This window comes from Polyodon spathula, chromosome 21, assembly GCF_017654505.1.
Source record: "Polyodon spathula isolate WHYD16114869_AA chromosome 21, ASM1765450v1, whole genome shotgun sequence".
In the NCBI taxonomy this organism is placed as follows: domain Eukaryota; kingdom Metazoa; phylum Chordata; class Actinopteri; order Acipenseriformes; family Polyodontidae; genus Polyodon; species Polyodon spathula.
In genome coordinates this window covers 5005533-5024782 of record NC_054554.1, presented here as the reverse complement: position 1 = coordinate 5024782, position 19250 = coordinate 5005533, and the positions used below count along the sequence as shown (strand labels likewise).

At 36.0% G+C, this 19250-nt stretch overlaps 1 protein-coding gene across 3 annotated transcripts in view; it reads right to left on the bottom strand.

The window, feature by feature from the left end:
* Positions 1–429: 429 nt before the first annotated feature.
* Positions 430–19250, bottom strand: part of LOC121296549 (phosphorylase b kinase regulatory subunit beta-like) — a 55051-nt gene continuing 36230 nt past the window's right edge. For all 3 annotated transcript variants that reach the window (XM_041222232.1, XM_041222234.1, XM_041222235.1), the window contains 16 exons: positions 18378–18471; positions 15727–15810; positions 13942–14046; positions 13633–13715; positions 12495–12585; positions 11980–12041; positions 11490–11652; positions 10139–10220; positions 7809–7866; positions 5813–5903; positions 5181–5383; positions 4650–4784; positions 4106–4235; positions 2164–2271; positions 1652–1792; positions 430–1428 (listed from right to left, as the gene is read on the bottom strand). In XM_041222232.1, coding sequence (XP_041078166.1) covers positions 1291–1428; positions 1652–1792; positions 2164–2271; positions 4106–4235; positions 4650–4784; positions 5181–5383; positions 5813–5903; positions 7809–7866; positions 10139–10220; positions 11490–11652; positions 11980–12041; positions 12495–12585; positions 13633–13715; positions 13942–14046; positions 15727–15810; positions 18378–18471 — 1768 coding nt within the window. In that variant the 3' untranslated portion in view covers positions 430–1290. The remainder of the gene's footprint in view (positions 1429–1651; positions 1793–2163; positions 2272–4105; positions 4236–4649; positions 4785–5180; positions 5384–5812; positions 5904–7808; positions 7867–10138; positions 10221–11489; positions 11653–11979; positions 12042–12494; positions 12586–13632; positions 13716–13941; positions 14047–15726; positions 15811–18377; positions 18472–19250) is intronic.

Genomic DNA, 19250 nt, shown 5'->3' with positions numbered 1-19250 from the left:
GCTGAGAGATGTATAATTTGTTTGTTTCGAAACCTGTCAAAGTGATAGAGAGCAGGCTTTGTAACAGCGCTAGGTGATGTGGCATCATAAAGGAAGGGTTAATGTGTTCATCTTTATGGAGATTAGTACATGTATATTTTATCATAATTGAATTATCTGTCTCAAGGCCATGGGCATCATTTACTAAGCCTTTGCTTTTGGGGGGGGGGGGGGGGGGGAGTAAACAGTGAGTTTTTTTTAAGATGATTTCAACTTTTAAAGCAACAAAAATACATGTGAACTGCTTCTGATTTTAACATATTTAGCTTTATTTTTTGTTTTGTTTTACATGCATTACATGTTATTTTCAGACACACTAGTAATGAATTTCACATAGTGATTACCAGTAGATCGTTTGATAAGATTTATTGTTGTATATAGCAAAGAGGGTTTTTTTTTTTTGTTACATTATAGAATTTATTTTGTTAAAATGTTGTTGAAATACAACATTCCATGTGATATCGACCCATCCAGGTTGCTGTATTTACACAGACATTCACCTCACATTGTCCATTTCACACAACTTTCTTAAAAAAAAAAAAAAAAAGTTATTTTTTCTGTAACTGCACCATTTCATTCTACTTCAAAGAACTGCCAGGTGGCACCATCGCTGCACGATGTCCCTAGCCCAGTCATAACTGCTGCTTGATTAAATTGGCCCATTAAAAAAAAAAAAAAAAAAAAAAACTTACACAACATCAAAACAAAGAGATTTTGTAAGGAATTTATTTGGCAGAGACACACCAGAATCCACAAAACACAGTGAAACGTACACATGCTCTCAACAGAACGCATTTACTGATACCATGTTGTATATTTTAAATTATATTTATATACTGTATGTGTGTAGACCATTCAGCGTTAACCAAAAAAAAAAAAAAAAAAAAAAAAAGATTTAAAAATAAATACTGGCTGTCAAACGTTTTTTGAAATTGTTATTCTGAGCACTGTATTTGTGTTGAAATTAAAATATACTCTTTGATCTACCACCTTAATATTCAATATTCCTGACACCAATCAGTATTTGCATATTCATCAGACTGGCAAACTAACAAATCTAATTTATTCAATTGCTCTTTAACTGTTAAACATGTGCTCTAGGTTGCACTTCCTTTGCGAAAACAGTTTTGTACACTGGTGGTTGAAAATATTCAAAAGGGCTATTCATGCAACAATGCAAAAAGACAATATTATCAATATTGCAATTCAACTCAAACTATTTCACACACTTTGCACCATTCATCGGCTCGTTTAGCTGACTGTGCAGGGGTCATCATTGCTTGGCTTCACTTCCCCCTCCAGTAAAGCGATCATCACAGACTTGGTCAAGTAGCTTGAAGTTCCTCTCTTGCCCAGTGGAGGGGTGTTGTAAAAAGCAGTCATTTCATCCTGCAGAGTAAAATGGAAAAGTTAACATTTTTCTACTGCTAAACACTACTAAACAATTTAAAAAGTTATTGGTTCAATGCATGTGGCCACAAAAGGTGGCAGACAAAAATGAAGTTTAACTTAAGGGCAACGTGTCAGCCGTTAATTACACAGGGGTTTTGATTAACGGGATATGCAGGACATGTACGAGTGCTGTACCCTATGTGGCCAGGCGTGGACCCACCTTTTTTTCCATTCCCTCCAGCTTGCTTCTGTCCCTCTGGAAATCATTAAAAGCTTCCTTCACTAGTTTATCCAAATCCACTTTGTCCTGAAATTCCAACTCAGGGTTCCTTTCCAAGACAATGGACACAACCATCAACAGCTGTAAAATTGAACAAAATGACAATGATTTTTAGACTTTTAGGAAAATGGGAGTCTTTTGGTTGCAGACACTCAAACTGTGATTTGTTTCTTTAATTACATTAAATTCATAGCTTAGCTTCCAAGATAGAGAGATCTATCTAGCTATATCTATATCTATATCTATATCTGTACCAACTTGAGTGACATGGTGTGAATACATTGTAGATTTACAAAAAGGTCACTATGAAAATCCTTTTAGTCATTTAAGTCTAGCTGTCTGTTCCTTTTTGCAATCTGCTTGCAACGACCCAAGAGGGGCAAATAGCCAATTAATTCACAGGCAGTAGTTCCATGAAGCAGAATTGTAAAACTGCTGATCATTTGCCATACCTCAACAATAATTTGTCTGTATTCAGGCTGAACAATATTCTTCAACATGTCTTCCACAAGCAGAGAAAAGTTCATCTCATACATGGTCATGTCTGACAAAGTGGGTTGCTTAAACATGAGAGAGAGAGAGCGAGAGAGAGAGCGAGAGAGAGAGGGAGAAACACAGTCACAGGCACATTAAACACTTCAACAAAATATTGTTTTAGAACACCTCAATTTTTCCAGTTTTTATTGAAATTTACGCAGTTTAATGTCTTAATATACTCTGAAATTAAAGCATAGAACAAATAAACAATTGCAGATAAAGAAATCATGGAATCGTTTTTTTTTTTTTTTTTTTTTTTTTAATTTCATCTAAATTTCTAACTCAATGTAGCCACCTTTTGCAGACATAACAGCCGAACACACTCGTGGCATTCTTTGTACAATGGAATTCAAATATTGTTCGGAAAGTTCTTCCCAACACTGTTGAAGAAGTTCCCACAAATGTGTTGCACTTGTAGGTTGCTTTGCTTTCCTTCTTCTGTCCAGTTCATCCCAAACCAGCTCGATGGGGTTTAAGTCTGGAGACTGTGCTGGCCATTCCATGATTTGAAGCCTACCAGCTTGTTCTTTTCTTCTAAGGTATGTTTTGGGTCATTATCTTGCTGTAGGATGAACCCCTGACCAACTAGGCGTATACAGGAGGGTATTGCATGACGCTGCAAAATGCTGTGGTAGCCGTTTTGGTTCAGGGTGCCACTCACTCTGTGCAAGTCGCCGACTCTGGATCCAGCAAAAGAGCCCCAGACCATCACGCTTCCTCCTCCATGTTTGACAGTTGGTGTCACACACCGAGGAACCATCCTTTCACCTACTCGATGGCGTACAAAAACCCTGCGTGATGAACCGAAGATTTCAAATTTTGATTCATCGGTCCATAAGACCTTCTTCCAATCTTCAGTAGTCCACTGGCGGTGCTTCATGGCCCAGGCAAGCCTCTTTTTCTTATTTTGCCATCTTAGCAATTGTTTAATTGAACCAATTAAAACTCCACCTAGACCCTGAACTACACTATAGTGTAATGTACAGAATTACATCTACATTTCCAGCTTTCCTGCACTAACAATAACATTAGTGAGAACTTAAAAGACAATGCCAAACAAAGTCATTTTACTAATGCAAAAATAAATAAATAAAAAAGTTGTTATACAACAGATTATGCATAAGAAAGCATGTTTCCCAGCAACTGTCCTATTATTCATTTGCTTTCAAGGGCTCAACTCGTAGAACTGTTTGCAAGAAATGGGAGCAAACAAAATTGAACAGATAAGAGCCTGCTGTGTATTTAAGGGATATCTCTTAAGCCACATTGGACTTGCTAATCAGAAGAAGTAAATTCTTGCCAACATTTCACTAGTCAAACAGATTAAAATTAATTACAAAGGGATTACAAATGGACAACTATACACTGAGGTTTATGCGGCATTATTGCCGATGTGGGCAGAGGAGAGTAAACACTTATTTAAAAGCATGCAAAATAGGAAACAAAAAACACAGCATTATATTCAGAATTCTAATTCTAATCTCATGTGTGTGTGTGTGTATATATATATATATATATATATATATATATATATATATATATATATATATATATATTCAACTCTAATTTCACGATAACATTTATTAACACAGCAAACATATCTTAAGAATACTAGTTATAACAATTATTTACACAAAATGTATGCTCACTGTGTTATGCAATGTTTTGCTGTACTTTCTAGCTTGACGAGATCAGTCAAGTTAACCCAGCAGAGCTGCAATTAGACTGATATCTGGTGATATACATTCTTTGTGAGGGTTCTTAAATTACAATATGGGAGCATTCTTAAATGCCATAGGAGCCCTACTATCCTCCAGATTTCTCACTTGAAGGACAGCACCTTCAGAATAATCTTACCTGTGGAAGATGTGTGCCAGCAACCATAATGCCATTTGGAGTCCTTTCCAAAATCTGCCACAGTCTGTCATAGAACCCCAGAGGAGTTCGATTGAGGGAGCCATCAATTTGCCGCCTATTCAACCAGCACCTTCAAAAACAAAATTGCAGCAGAAATGATGAATCACAGGAGGGTATGAAAGTGCCTGAAAGCGTCTCAAGGTTAAGAGACATATTTCCCCTTGATTAAGTAAGATCTGCCACTTACAATAGTGTATAACCCATTACTGAAAGCATTTGAACACAATGCATGTTAATTTAGTTCTGATTAAACGTAACAAGGGTAATTAGCATGATATAACAAGAAAGATGAGCTATGGGGAATGATGCAAGTGTGATTTAATAACAGCCCTGTTGTTAGCTTTAGTTAATGCAATATATTTCAAGAACTCTGACAGTTTGCTTTGTACTCTAGTTAGCTACAGTAGGTTATGCTGAAGCCCCAATATTATTTCGATGAAACAGTTTTGTAATTCAGTCTGCTGGAGACAGCTGGTTTTCCCACCTTCCTTGATGTTGAGGCTGCAGAACCTCCAGGAGGAGCTGTTTGATTTCGCTAGGTGACAGCTGGTATAAGTCCTGGGCTGGCATGTCTCCTGCACGGATTTTGAGTTCATGTTTCATGGCATGGATAATCCATCTGCAAAGAACAAACTTTTTAAACACACCTTTGTGCAATCGGTTTATTATTTATTTTATGTGGTCCACTAATCATTCTTAAAAGAGGTAATTATAACACATTTTCCACAATGACTTGTGGCAAAAATTAAGGCAACCTCCTGGAAGAAATGTTGATTTCATTTTTATGGTTTTGTAGTTCACTATAGTTTTAGGACTATACTGTAAAGTGTTAATGATCAGAAACTTAAATAAATAAGATATGACGAATAGTGCTATCCATGCAAACAAACTTATGTACAAGTACTAAAACGCTTTACTAATTTAGTATGTTTATTATTTCTGCATCTAAAACTGGAGCTACCAGCATCTGTTAGTTCCCAATTCTGTTAGCGTCAGCAACCGGAAGCAAACATACCCAACTCGTATTTTCAACATGCCACTGAAGAGTTCCGGGGAGTTGGAGATGATCCAGCCGATGTGAATGACAAGCTCTTGCTGAACAACGGCTTCTCGCTCACCATAGGGGTTGCACTTGCTATAGATAATGTCCTTAATGACTCCAGGAGACAGAGGATTACAAATCACCTCCTCTTCGTGACTGAACACCCCCAAAGTAACCTGGCAAAACAAAACACTTTTCACACGGTGCATGAAATGTTCAGTGCACCACTAACTATTAACAATAAATAAAAGCAAATATTTATATTGTATGAAATAAATAACAGACTGCTATTAGGAAGTATACCTTGAACATTGATCAGTGTGCATATTTAAACCTTAATGCAGTACTTCAAAACATGGTAACAATTATTTATAAGTACAAAGCAAATTTATATAACAGCAACATAGTTTAGAGATTGAAATAAGTGCTCCATTACACAGCGACTTGATCTTACACATACAATATTCAGAATACACTATCATCATGTGTTGAAAACACGATTGTGACCGAAGAGAAACACAATTGTGTGGCTTCAGCGCGTGTTGAGGAAGCATTATTTAGGTAGTGTGGATTATTAGGTAGGGTATAGAAATGTTTTAACTTACCTGCTTACCCTGCACTAACACATTAGTAATAGACGGTGCAAGGCTGTCCACTAGTTTACCTAACAGACTGGCAGCTAGTCGTACAACAGACCTGGTAAAAAAAAAAAAAAAAAAAAAAAAAAAAAGGTAATCCTACAAGGAAATAGTCACTGAATGAATTGACATTATTTTAGTATTTAGTTCAGACAGAGACAGACATAGTCTGGTTACATGAAAGCCTATTTTTAGATTTTATAAAAAGATAAAGTGGGTGCTTAATGCTCATAGCTGCAGTTAATTCAAATACATCCGGCTGATATCGATTCAGCAGCAATCAATATACTGGTCTGGTCGACAAAGACTAGTCTAACTATGACCTAGACTACACAATTCAGTCTCAGTGAATTACTTTCCAAAAGCCCCTCATAAGTCTTCATTAGCAAACCTGTCCTTCAAAATTAAAAATAGCTCTACTTTAAATACCACACCAACTCTAAAGGCCTGCCTTTTATGTAAGGGTGTCAGGGCAATACAATGTATCTTAAATTAATGTCAATTCACAGATACTTAATCTGAGTACTCAAATTATAGACTAACCAATTTCACTATTGGTGCTGATTTGGAGTTGATAACATGTCGCAAAAAAATACTTGCAATATATTACATAAAATGCAAAACTTGTGGCCTTCACAAGATCTGTCTTTTGTCTTTTCATTAACAGCGCACATCAAACATCAATAACACACTCACTGAAACTCAGTATTATTTCCCGAGGTTAAAAAAAACAAACAAAAAAAACCAAAACCTTCAGGATCTGCTTGTTAAAACATATGAATTTGTGTGCTGCGAAAAATGAAGACTCCTGTTACATTGTACGAATTGCTCATGACTTCTGTGAATTCAGGCCCTGTGTTTGCAATTTCTTCTTACTAAGGCAATTCATTTCTAACATCAAGTTGAACTGCAAGATATTTTAATGCTTAATTCATCATCCAAGAGAGTGACTTCAAATGATGTTTCGTAGTTAATTGATGAATTCCTATATAGGAAAAAGCAACAGACAGATGCTTAAAGCCACAACTGTGTTTAGGTATTGGTAACATCTCTCAGCTGTTAGCACTGTGAAAAACATGAATAGTTTTTATTACAGAAACAGGTTTTGGAGATCCATATTTACACTTTGAATATTACGGTTAGCTAACAATGCTTCATTAATGGTTCATTCGAAAGAAGGGGCAGCAATGTGTGGAACAATCAATGGGGAGTACGCCCTACAAATCTACCAACAGTACTTTTCTCTGAAGCACCATCCAACTACTGTCCGGTCCTGTTTAGCTTCTGCGAGTGGACAAGATAGGACTTGGTTGAAAGAACCACATTACAACTGAATCTTAATGTATTTTAAAATCGACAGCGGTGAAGGGGTTAACCAAAGTTCTGATTAGTTAGTAAATTATCCTATTGAAAAGCACTTATTTGGAAGCATTGATAATTGCATGACTGAGCAATGCTAGACAAACTTTGAGTCACATGCTGTAACGTTTCAAGAACCCAGCACATTACCTGCTTGCCATGTATAAACAAAGTAGTAATATGTGGAGCTATTGAGGAGCTTTGTTAACGCAGCAGTGTAATGCACAACCAACCTAGAGTTTTATTCCAGGTATTTACAAGGGAAAAGTTACAAACACACAAACAAACAAACAAACAAGGGAGAAAGTTGTAAACCTTATGCAATAAATTTATGACATATCTTTAATAAAATATGGGATAGGGACCAATGAAAAATAAATAAACTAAGATCACATTTTAATTATGGTGTTGCTAACCTTATACCAGCTTCATCTGTGTTAACAGTGACCTCACAATAGCTTTATATTAAAATATTTAGACAAACTTTCTCTTTATGCATGCAGTCATTTCAGCATTAACTCCTGGACTGTTACTTAAAAATACCACTTCACACATTTTAAGAAATTTAAATAGGTTTGAAATAAATAATGCAAAGGATGCTGACCAGAGTTTTCTGGTTCCAGCTCTTCTGTAAATTCTCTCCAGCAGATCCATGACAGTGCCTTGAAGAGATATAATAATAAAGAATGCTCTTTCACTTGTTATTTATGGTAAAAAAAAAAAAATACATAATGGGATTTGAAATGGTTCACTTTTAATTCTGTCATCCGACAGCATATTTTTGATCCAACAATATATTCCTAATTTCATGCTCAGTTAGCATGTCCAATACAACTCTTCCACACATTTCAGTGTTATTCATATATTTTGGACAAGAGGATGATTCATATTTTTAAAAGACTGTCATTAACATCACTTGTTTTGTAAGTCAAATTTGTTTCTTAAAATCCAAAGCTAAAACAGCTTCAAAAATGGTCTTCTATCCTGCCAGAAGGCATATAAAATATATTTAGTTCCTTCAGTGCTTTGCAGATTAGAATCAGACAGCATCAAAATAATGTTCATTGATTATGATGGTTAGTGAACTCAATCTCTGTTCACTCACATAGTGCATTAGTTCTTCTGTTATTTTTTCCAAGGTTAATTCAACATCCTTTCCTATTCCAGTTAATGTAGGCCTGAGTGTCGAAGTACAGACAACTGGATAAAAAGCCTTTCACTTACTGCTTAATGGCTCCACCTCTGCTGGGATCCTAATCACATTGATCACATGGTTGTCAGTTCATAGGGGTCATTTATAGGGGTCAAAAGAGGCCAAAAACTAAATGCACTCAGAGACTGATCTGCCCTTTCACTACTTAAGCAAGATTCAAGCCAACATGATTTCAAAGGACAACTAGTTGCGAGATGTGTGGTATCTATTAGAGAGCAATCACATTTGTTTTTGACAGTGTAATTAATTGCTCAAGCAACACAAATGTTTCCCATTACAGAATTACATTTTATTGTAGGTACCAGGTTAAAATGTTTCATAATACATAATGATAAACCTCTGTGTATTAGTTTCTAAAATAGAACTAGCTCTGACTTAGGCTGCATTCACAATCGGTCCATTTCAAACTGACTCAATCTGGTTCATTTAGTTTGAAACAATGTATCAGTGTGCTTGCTGTTCACACTTATCTGCTAGCAAAAGGGACAGAGTTCGTTTGGATGCAAACTAGTGTTTTTTTTTTTTTTCTTTTTGTCCTTTTATATTTTATTCAGGACTGAGTCCATTTGTGTTCATTCACAATGCAGTTTAAGTGAATTTGGTTAATTGGTGTGTGAATCTGATGTTTACAATATCCTACAAGGCACATTGAAAGATGGCAGCTATTGATGTATTGCCTCAGTTTTTAATATAGCATGCTTTTAGACTATTACATATTGATGTGGAAGAAAGTACTGGGGGAGCACTTCGCTAATTTAATATGTATGAATGCCTACAGTAGGAGAATAATGCAGCTTACACAATTCTATCCATCCATCCATCCAACAGCAAAACCGGGACAACAAATTAAGGCTGAAACTATGACAGTCCCAGTTTTCACAGGCTGTCTGGTAATCCTAATGTAGTTCCCAAAGACTTTTTTTTTTGTTTGCGCTACTTGTTTCATCAGAATATAAACATAACTACGCGCAAAACGTTTACTTCTGAGTCAGATTACCTTGTACAGTTCGTTTCCTATGTGCAAAAGGACCGAGACTACCTATTTCCTATTTTCCAAACAGACCGAGAACACCTCTTTAGATGGACTCTGTATGGTTTGTTTCCAAAGTGGACTTTGTTGAACACACTTTATACCAAACGTACCGAACCATACCCAGTGTGAACACACCCTAAACTATTGATACCATTTCAAAAATTAAATCCAGGAATAACTCTACTTGTGCAAAATAAAGGATTTATTTATTTATTTATTTTATTTAAATCCTCTAGTCTTTTATAAAACACATTTTATTATTTTGTGATTATTTTATTGTTATCATTGGTAGTAAACATAGCTTATGGCAATTTATTTATTTAGTTCTTACATATACACACACACACACACATATATGTGTGTATGTGACACCAAATACTAATGTTTCTCTGTATCCACTGTTCGGGATTGTAGACTCATGGTTTATTACTCATGATTATTGATTTCCCATAGCACTTAACTTACTTGTAAATATGATCAACAAGGTTTGAAATTTATATTTATATATATATATATATATATATATATATATATATATATATATATATATATATATATATATATATATATATATATATATATATATATAATTTGATGCATCTGTTATTGTGTTCTTAGTACTGGGCCTGAAAAATCAACCATGGACTTTTTTTTTTTTTATATGCAACTACTTTTTAAACTTCAATACCTTCTTTAGTAAAAAAATCAGGGCCTTCCCTTTTCAACAGTAAATTGGCAAGGAGAGCTTGGCTTGCAAGGCAGCTGCAGTCCTGGAAACAGAAGAAACTGATTAGCAAAACACTGGTGGTTACAAAAAGGGAGACAAAACCAAACCAGGTCACTACAGACCAATACGCCTGACTTCTATTATATGGAAACTTATGGAAACTATAATAAGATCCAAAATGGAAAATTACCAATATGATAACAGTATCCTGGGAGACTGTCAGCATGGTTTTAGGAAGGGAAGATCATGTCTAACTAACCTGCTTGACTTTGAGGATGCAACTTTGACAATGGATAATTGCATATGCCATAGTTTACTTAGATTTACATAAAGCTTTTGACAAAATTCCGCATAAAAGATTAATTCTCAAACTGAATGCAGTAGGGATTCAAGGAAAAGCATGCACATGGATTAGGGAGTAGTTAACATGTAGAAAACAGACAGTACAGATTAGAAGAGAAACCTCAAAATGGAGTGAGGTAACAAGTGGAGTACCACAAGGATCAGTATTAGGTCATCTGCTCTTCCTAATCTACATTAATGAGTTAGATTCTGGTATAGTAAGCAAACTTTTAAAATTTGCAGACGACACAAAAACAGGAGAAGCTTCAAACACTGTTGCGGCAGCAAAGGTCATTCAGAGTGATCTAGACAAGATTCAGAACTGGGCAGGCACATGGCAATAAGCTACTAATAACCAAATGAGCAAGACTGGCTGAATGGCCTCCTCTTGTTTGCAACCTTTCTTATGTTCTTAAAATTAAAGTAGCACTTTAGATTACAGGCTATACATAACGATGTTAATGTAATAACTGTGTAGCAATTCATGGTTTCTGCTCTTATTGTATATGTTGGTGTACTATATGAGTAATTACATGGAAATAGCTTGTGGCATGGTGTTGTAGTGTAATTACATTAGGTACCAAAATGTTGTTCACAATTGTAGAGTGGTTACCACGTACAAGCAAGAACCATTGGTAATTACGGAAATGTATTTACATAGCTAGTCAAGTCTTGCAGTCTAAAGTGCTACCAACATGATGCTGCTTTAAACAATGTATTTTTAGCCTTGGTGTGATTTAAATAAATACATCTCGGATTATGACAGCTCTCCTAATGCTCAGTGTAATTGATAATGAATTGTACATGAGCTCTTGCTCAATGGCACGCTGGGGTATCTCTTTACCATGCCACCCCCTCCATCTACCTTGCAGCACATGCTGGAAATAGTAAGTGTTATTACAATCAAGTCCAATTTGGATTATTTGTAGGTGCAGAATCGGAACCATTTGCTTTCACACAATTGACTTACATCAAGTTTTTGAAGGATCTCGAATGTGGGCGCTTGCTTCCAGTCATTGATATTGATCTCAGGCTGCTGCTCCAGGTCAGATGCATTGGGAGTGCTAGTCTGTCGTTTTACCTTTGAGTGCTTGGGTAGTTCCAGCTCCTCAAAACTCTTAAACTGCGGTAGTCTGGGGAAAAATATGAAATAAAATTTAACTCTCAAAAGGACAGGCTCTGTAAGATGAGAATTTTGTCTACAATCCTTAAACAACAATAAAATATTTACTATGGTGGTTGATTCACCTTTAATAAACTATATAATTGTTCCTACTTTACAATTATTAATTAATGTGAGTGCAATCTTTAAACAACATTATCTTTTCATATTTATCAAATCTCATAATACTAACACGACACTGAAGAAGTTGTTTAAAAGTTACATTACAAAATGGGCGCAAAGCAGGAAAAATGAGAATGTGTCAATAGGAAAGTTCATTTCTACATGTATGACTTACTCTTCTGATTCATTAACTCGTAGAAAGTCTAACTGCTCCACCACTGCTCCAGATATCAATGTCTGAAAGATTCACAGAAGAGCCAGATCAATTGCAGGAACTCAAATAGAAAACCCAATTGTATTTCACATTGCTATTCCCCTATCCAGTACGGTCAGCTCATTTTCTATCCCATTAAATAAAATCAAATAAAACATTATTTCCATAAAAATTCATAGTAATTTGAAAGATCAGTAGTGAGTTTATACACCAAGGTATTTATAAAAAAAAAAAAAAAAAAAAAAAAAAAAAAAAAAAACGCTGTTTTTTATACAGACAGCATACACAAGGAGAAAGAATAAAAATCAAGAGTCTGTTTTGATTGTAGGAAGTAAAAATACATAAGCATACATTAACCTTTAATCTATGAATTAGTATTCTACAATGACAATAATACCAGTAATCGTCATAAATCATGTCTGTAAACAGATAAACAAATGGACTACATTATACATAATTTGCATGATAAGAAGTACCTGCAATCTGTCCACATGAACCTTGACTCCCCCCACATATCCTTGCTTGAAGGAAGCCAGCATGTCCAAGACTGGATTGAATCGACTGCCCCTAAATGTTTTAAATATGAACACAATTGTTATACAGAACAAATCAGTTGGAAACAGCATTATGAATGAAGCCTTGTAGATGTCGCTATGTGGACCTCCACTTTTCAGCTTGTAATGACCAATGCAAGCCTTCTTATTAAAAATACATTAGACTGTATTAGACACTTACTTTACATGTTATTTCCCCGACTGCATAATATTAGCAACATTTCCATGCCTGGTGGGCTTATATTACCCTTTGAAAATATTCATCAAAAGAGGCAGAAGTGTAAAATATGGCTCAAGGGAACATTCTAAACAAGTGTGGTAGAGCAGAGAGAGGAGACAGAGAGGAACACCTGGCTCCAACTAAATTAGAGGCCGCTACATAATAGGGTTGGAAACCCTGCAGTCAGGGCTGTGTGAAGCCGTGTGGTTGTGAGACGAAAAAGGTACTGTGGAAACCTGCATGTGTGTTAAAGTGTTTTGTGACTTGTAAACGGCGTAGCTGTCCAGTGTGGTTAGTTAGTTAGTTAGTTTACACAAGTTATTTGGTTGCAGAATCTTAAAGGGTTTTATTCCTGGGTGGGAAGCAAATCAAGTGATCTAGCCAGGATCACTGTTATTAGTGTGCAAGGCAGGTCTCAAGGTTCATGCTCTCTGAATGATAATTGAAGTTACCCTTAAATGTGTACCTAATAAAATAAATGACATTCCATACCTTCCATTAGCTTTAGTATAACATTCACAACTTGTTATTGTGAACTGTAGTTGAGGTTATATTTATTAAGGTTGTCTTAAAATTGGGCCACACTCACTTTTTTCCCTGGCTCAAGGACAAGTGTAGCTGTAATACATCTGCTAGTGGGACAGTGGAGGCTCTTATACACTCAGTTTTACTTCCTTGACAGTGGGTCAAACTTAAGATACATAATAATAATATAATTTTAACTACCAAGGATAAAGTAAGTTATTCCAAAATATAAGATGCATTATATATGTGGCAATATATTTAAAACACCCATAACACTTCTAACAGATGAGGCCATCTTAGGCCAACAGCATTTACCTTATGTTGTCTTCTCGAATAAGCACAAGGAACAGCGGGCGCCCATGCATTTTCCAACACTGCTTGATAAACTGCAATGCATTCTGCAGAGGAAAAAAATGTACCGGTATATCCGAAAGGTAAAATGAACTTGTCAGTCAGGAGACAAGGTAGGAGTTCCATCTCAGAATTCCAGTTCATTTGAGCATACTGTGTTGCTGGATAATTTTTTCAAAGTGCTGTGATTAATGGCCTATATAACTTTAGCACAGGCATTACCAGATTTTTGACAATAAAGAAATAATGGTGTGCATTTTTTGTCGAGTTTACCTTGATATCATCAATCAGCAACATGACATCCTGGGACATGTAGAAGTCACTTAAATCGAAGACGATTGGGTAGCAAACCACTGTCTTTCCTAGGATTCGATAGATCTTTAAAATGGAAGAAAAGACAAAATGTTACCTGGGTCAGCAAAGGAAGATAAATTACTCCAAGAGAAAGAGACACACTTGTATCATGGGAAATAAAACACACACACACACACACACACACACACAGGGCCTCATTTACAAAAGGGGTAAATTTGCAGTTAGCGCACAGGTAAAAGTAGCGAGCCTAACGTGCGTGATAAATCTAAATTTACTGCCCCATTTACTAACAGAGAATACATTAAAATACGTGCACATTATTTGGCTAATTTACATACCATAACATGCACACGGTATGTACATGATAATGTCACTTATCTGTGACCACTGTGATATCAAAGGCCTCAGCAGGCGTATCTTTTGGTCAGTAGCTTAGTGATGGTGGTGACTTATATTGACTGAAATGAGTGATCAACAAACACAGCACTCAGTAGGCAATAGGCAGAGGAAATGTTAAGTGAAACTGCACTGCTTACCTTTTACTTTGAACTTGTACTCCTTTTCTGATGTAAAAATAAATAAATAAATAAAAAAGTTTCTAGTTTCTAAAATTGGACTGATGTACTGTACTGTTTTGGAATTCTTTAAAACAACCTGCCTCTAACATAACATGAGTATTCAACATGTATATGAGTGACATTCAAATTAAGCCAATCACAGCTCACAGCGATAGTAAAATAGCCAATCAAATAGCACACAGGATCCGTTTCCTCAGGCACACAACACACAATTTTGATTAGGATAGCAAACTACTTATTTTACTTTGTGTAAAATTTAAAATCAGTAGCCCAAAAGTAGTTGACATTTTAGTAAATAGCATGCAAATACAGCTTATCTCATTATTCTGAGCTGGATGTTCTTTTAAATACATTATCATACATTACCATACAAACCACATAATCATTCTGATTACCATAGTTAGACACAATGCAATTGGTGTGCACCATAACATGTCGACTATTTCATGTCACATGAATAAAATTGCAATAGTAAATACGGAAATCATTAACTTGCACAGTAATTCCAGTTATTGCACGCCATAGAGTTTAGCACCCTTTCATAAATGAGGCCCACAAAGTAATAGCAGAGATGTTTTTTGACAGGCTCCTCCTCTTGACATTACAACAGAAAAACAAAAGATTATCTTGGAGAAAGGTCTCTTGGTCTCAGATCGAGTCTTTTAAAATAGTTTTGGGGCGGTGTGAATCTAAAAGCATTGCCCTGACCGTTCTTGCTTTTATTAGCATCCAAGAGTGTTTGAAAGTGTTAACGTCCTTAGAACCAAAAAAAAAAGACCTTAGTTATTACTGTTACACTTGATAGTAAAACCAGAGTTCAAAGTCAAATATAAATGTTATGAACTTGAAGATGCAATTAAGGACAACTACACTTACCACTTAAGGATGTATAATAGTCCAAAAGTATTTATTAGCAATATCAAGTGTAAGTACATCAATAGTCAATCAATAATATTATTATGTCAGAAGTTTTTAAGTAGGATATAGTCTGTTAATAATACTGGGTACCATTATACACTATTCAATATGACACAATATGTACATCTAAGTGACAGTTGTACTTTACAACTTTTATATATGTTGTGTTGCTTTAAAACTATGGGGAATCAGTTGAAGTTGCAAATATGTTCATGAGATACAGTACAGTAAATACAACTGCTCTTACCTTAGATGTCCCAATACACCCAACAGGTCTCTCTGGTCGTCCGGACAATCCCAGTTTCTGGTTTACTGCCAGGTGACGATACGCCTGAAAAATGTTTACTGAACTAAAGATTTTGTCAGGAAAATATCTGAATGAACTACAATTAATTTAACAATATTTGTCTCACATTATTAGGTCTCCATGTTTTTTTTTTTTTTTTTTTTTTGGTCATGTGATGTCTCTTTAAAGTTCTACTGCGCCAACTCCGTTTCTTAAACTCTTGGAAAAGCGTTGATTGTGAAACAAGATCACTTTTGTTTTTTCTCCCATAACTGATCAGAACACCTATATCTTTATTTATCTGACCGGAGGGTCCAGCATCCCAGACAAAAGAATCAGCGCTTTGAATTTCAAAACAGATGACTTAAAGCCGTTAGGCAAAAAAAAAAAAAAAAAAAAAAGACCGACCCTTTTCATCCACTACTAAATGTCGGAGAAATATGGAACATCACATAATGATTATTTTTAAAAATGTATTGTAACTAAAAATATAAGTTATTCCTTCAAGGAATCTACTGGTTTTGTCATCGATGACAGGTTTGACCTTTATACTATGAGCATTTGCTTTTCATATTTACTGCTTTTGAAATGTTAGCTTGCAAGCTGAAACTGTAGTCACTGTGTGGGACGGCGGAAGCCGGTATAAGGTGTGCGTGTGAAGAAAACACATGGGAATGTGGCTGAGGCTATAATTTATTGATTAATGGGTAATGAGGATCCAGCCACTGGTGTATAGAAGTGGAATCACGGGTGTTAAGAGGTTAATGTCGGTATTGGTGATGGCGAGTTTGTGTAGGCCTTTTGTTTTGGCCTTTGTGCCTTTTTATTTGATAATGTGTTTTGTTTAGTGCTCACTGTACTTGTTTATTAAAACTATATGTTGTAAACGGCATAGCTGTCCAGTGTGAGCCTTCACTGCAGCTTTCTTGCCTCAGAGTCTCTCTCCCTGCCAGTAATACCTTGGGCCGTGATGCTACCCTGTCAAACATGGTAAAGTGATCAAACCAGTCCATCAAATGTCAGGGTTTTGTTTTATTTTTAGTTTTGGGGGCTGGTTATCTGACCCACCCCTAACATATCAGACACATCCCCCATTACTACGGTATTAAAACTACGATGCAGGTGGGCTGGGGACCTTTTATTCATCCATTATTAATAATTGTCAGGGCAGAAACAAGTCTGTTCTGTTCCTTTTTGTAAGCTGTCGCCCATGGTATTCACAACTACCCACAACAGGACAATTAGAGAGACTGGGAAGAGACAGTAAGAGAAGCCTTTGGTTGAGCTAGACTTGGTAGAATCGTAGGCATACAAAGTATTGATACTACGGTTGAAGGTATGAATACACTTTGGTTTATAAACATTTTTACAATATAAAAGTTGCACTTATTATTAGTTATATAAAATACAATGATGGTTCCATTATCATTTAAATGCACAGTGAGTAGGTGGAACAGTGTTTTACACCACAAATAGCACTACTTCACTTGCCACTCAGAATACAATAGCTTCCAGGCTCAAAGGCACCCACATATTGTAACCATAGAATAGATTGACCACTAAATAAATAGCAAGGTTAGCTAAAACATTGAAAACCTAAATTATGTTAGTTGGGCAAATGTCTTTCACCCCACCTGCCACATTACAATTACTACTGGGTATACCTATTAAAATTAAGTTTAATTAGGTGAAATAACAGCATATTCAAAAGCATGTTAATAGAATACATATATAAGGTCATATTTTTTATTTTGAATGAGGACTAAAGATAGCACAGGTTTGATGCTGTTTAAAAAAAGCACTACCCAATACTGTACAGAAATGTATTAAAAGAAAACAACGTGTTCTTTCTTTACTTTATCAGTAGCACTAGATGGAGCCCTATAACCCATAGTTTCCTCTTTCATGATAAACTGCCAACAGAAAGAGCAGTGGTTCTGAGAGAAAAACAACAAAGTGACTAATCCAGTGTGCACGATGAATACAGAATTAAAAGAACACGTTTAAAAAAAAAGAAAAGGTCAACTATTCCATGCAAAATGAATTGCATTCGCAATCAAATTAAATCTACAGTAAATAGCCCCTGGAATTGACCATAACATAGCAACAGTGGCAATGTGAGGAGCTGCCTTAAAGGCATGGCTACACACCTGCAGTCAATGCACTCTGTAGAGACATTTGATGTTCACTTCATTTGTTTAAATGCAAAGCTTAGAGGTTCATTTGATTGCCTTTAAATAGATTGTTGTAGTAATATTAGAATGGCAAACACAAACATCAGGGCATGTATTGCACATATTGTTGTATAACTACCTACAGCATATAAAGACGGCTGCACTCGCGTAGCCATTCAATTCGGCTTCAAAATGAACAAAGATTGACTTGGAGAGATGTGTAACAGGGAGGTAAATTAGTATGTTTACCAAACTATAACAGATACTGTCATAGAGTTATAAACCTTATCAGTTAAAATTAGTTCGTTAACTGGAGTGTTTGGAACCCTACCCCCCCCCGACCACTGAATGGTACCACTCTGATTATGTATAGAATAATATGCACATGGGGTAGCTGAAAAACAGTATGGTAGGGCTATGAACAGCCTACTAAATTACCTTGACAAGCTCCTGCTGTGGCCATATTTGTATGGGTTCTACCTGCTGAGGGGTTTGGGTCTGTATACCATAGGTGTTCAAGAAAACTTGCAGTCTGTAAAACAAAACATAAGTGATTCAGTGCCAGCTTTAATAAAATATACTGCAAGTATGTATGCATGCATGTATTTATGGATGGATGAATACAGTACCCGTCAAAAGTTTGAGTACACTTGCTGGAAACAAGGTTTTATTCATAATTGACAACGTTTTACGTCGTATACGTTTCTGTAAATACTTGACAATGAAAACACATGTTACAATATACAAAACAAAAGGTGTATCAAAGCAATGTTCAAGAAAATTGAAAATTGTCTCAATCTTGGATTACTCAAAATAGCCACCCTTTGCCTTAACAGCCTCAAACACGAAGCATTCTGTTAACAAGTTTCAGCAGGAAATCACCCGACATGTCTTCCCAGCTCTTCTGCAGCAATTCCCAGAGATGTAGGGCACTTGTGGGTAGCTCTGCTTTGACTCTTCTGTCCAGTTTGTCCCACACAAGTTCTATAGGATTGAGGTGTGGAGACTGGGTAGGCCAGGTCATTAGATTAAGTTGTCCTTCACTTACTTTCTTCGCCAGATAGTTCTTGCAAACTTTGAGGTGTGTTTCGGGTCATTATCTTGCTGAAGAATGAAGGACTGCCCAACTAGCCGTAATCCTGATGGAATGCCATGCCTATGAAGTATGCTATGATAGCCATGCTGGTTGAGCTTGCCATGGACTTGGTAACTATGCTGGTTGAGCTTGCCATGGTCATCTGTACTTCTAGTAGCATTTAGCTGAGCTTGTATTTCAGGGGCAGTTAATAGGCGGTTTCGCAGACTTGTGAC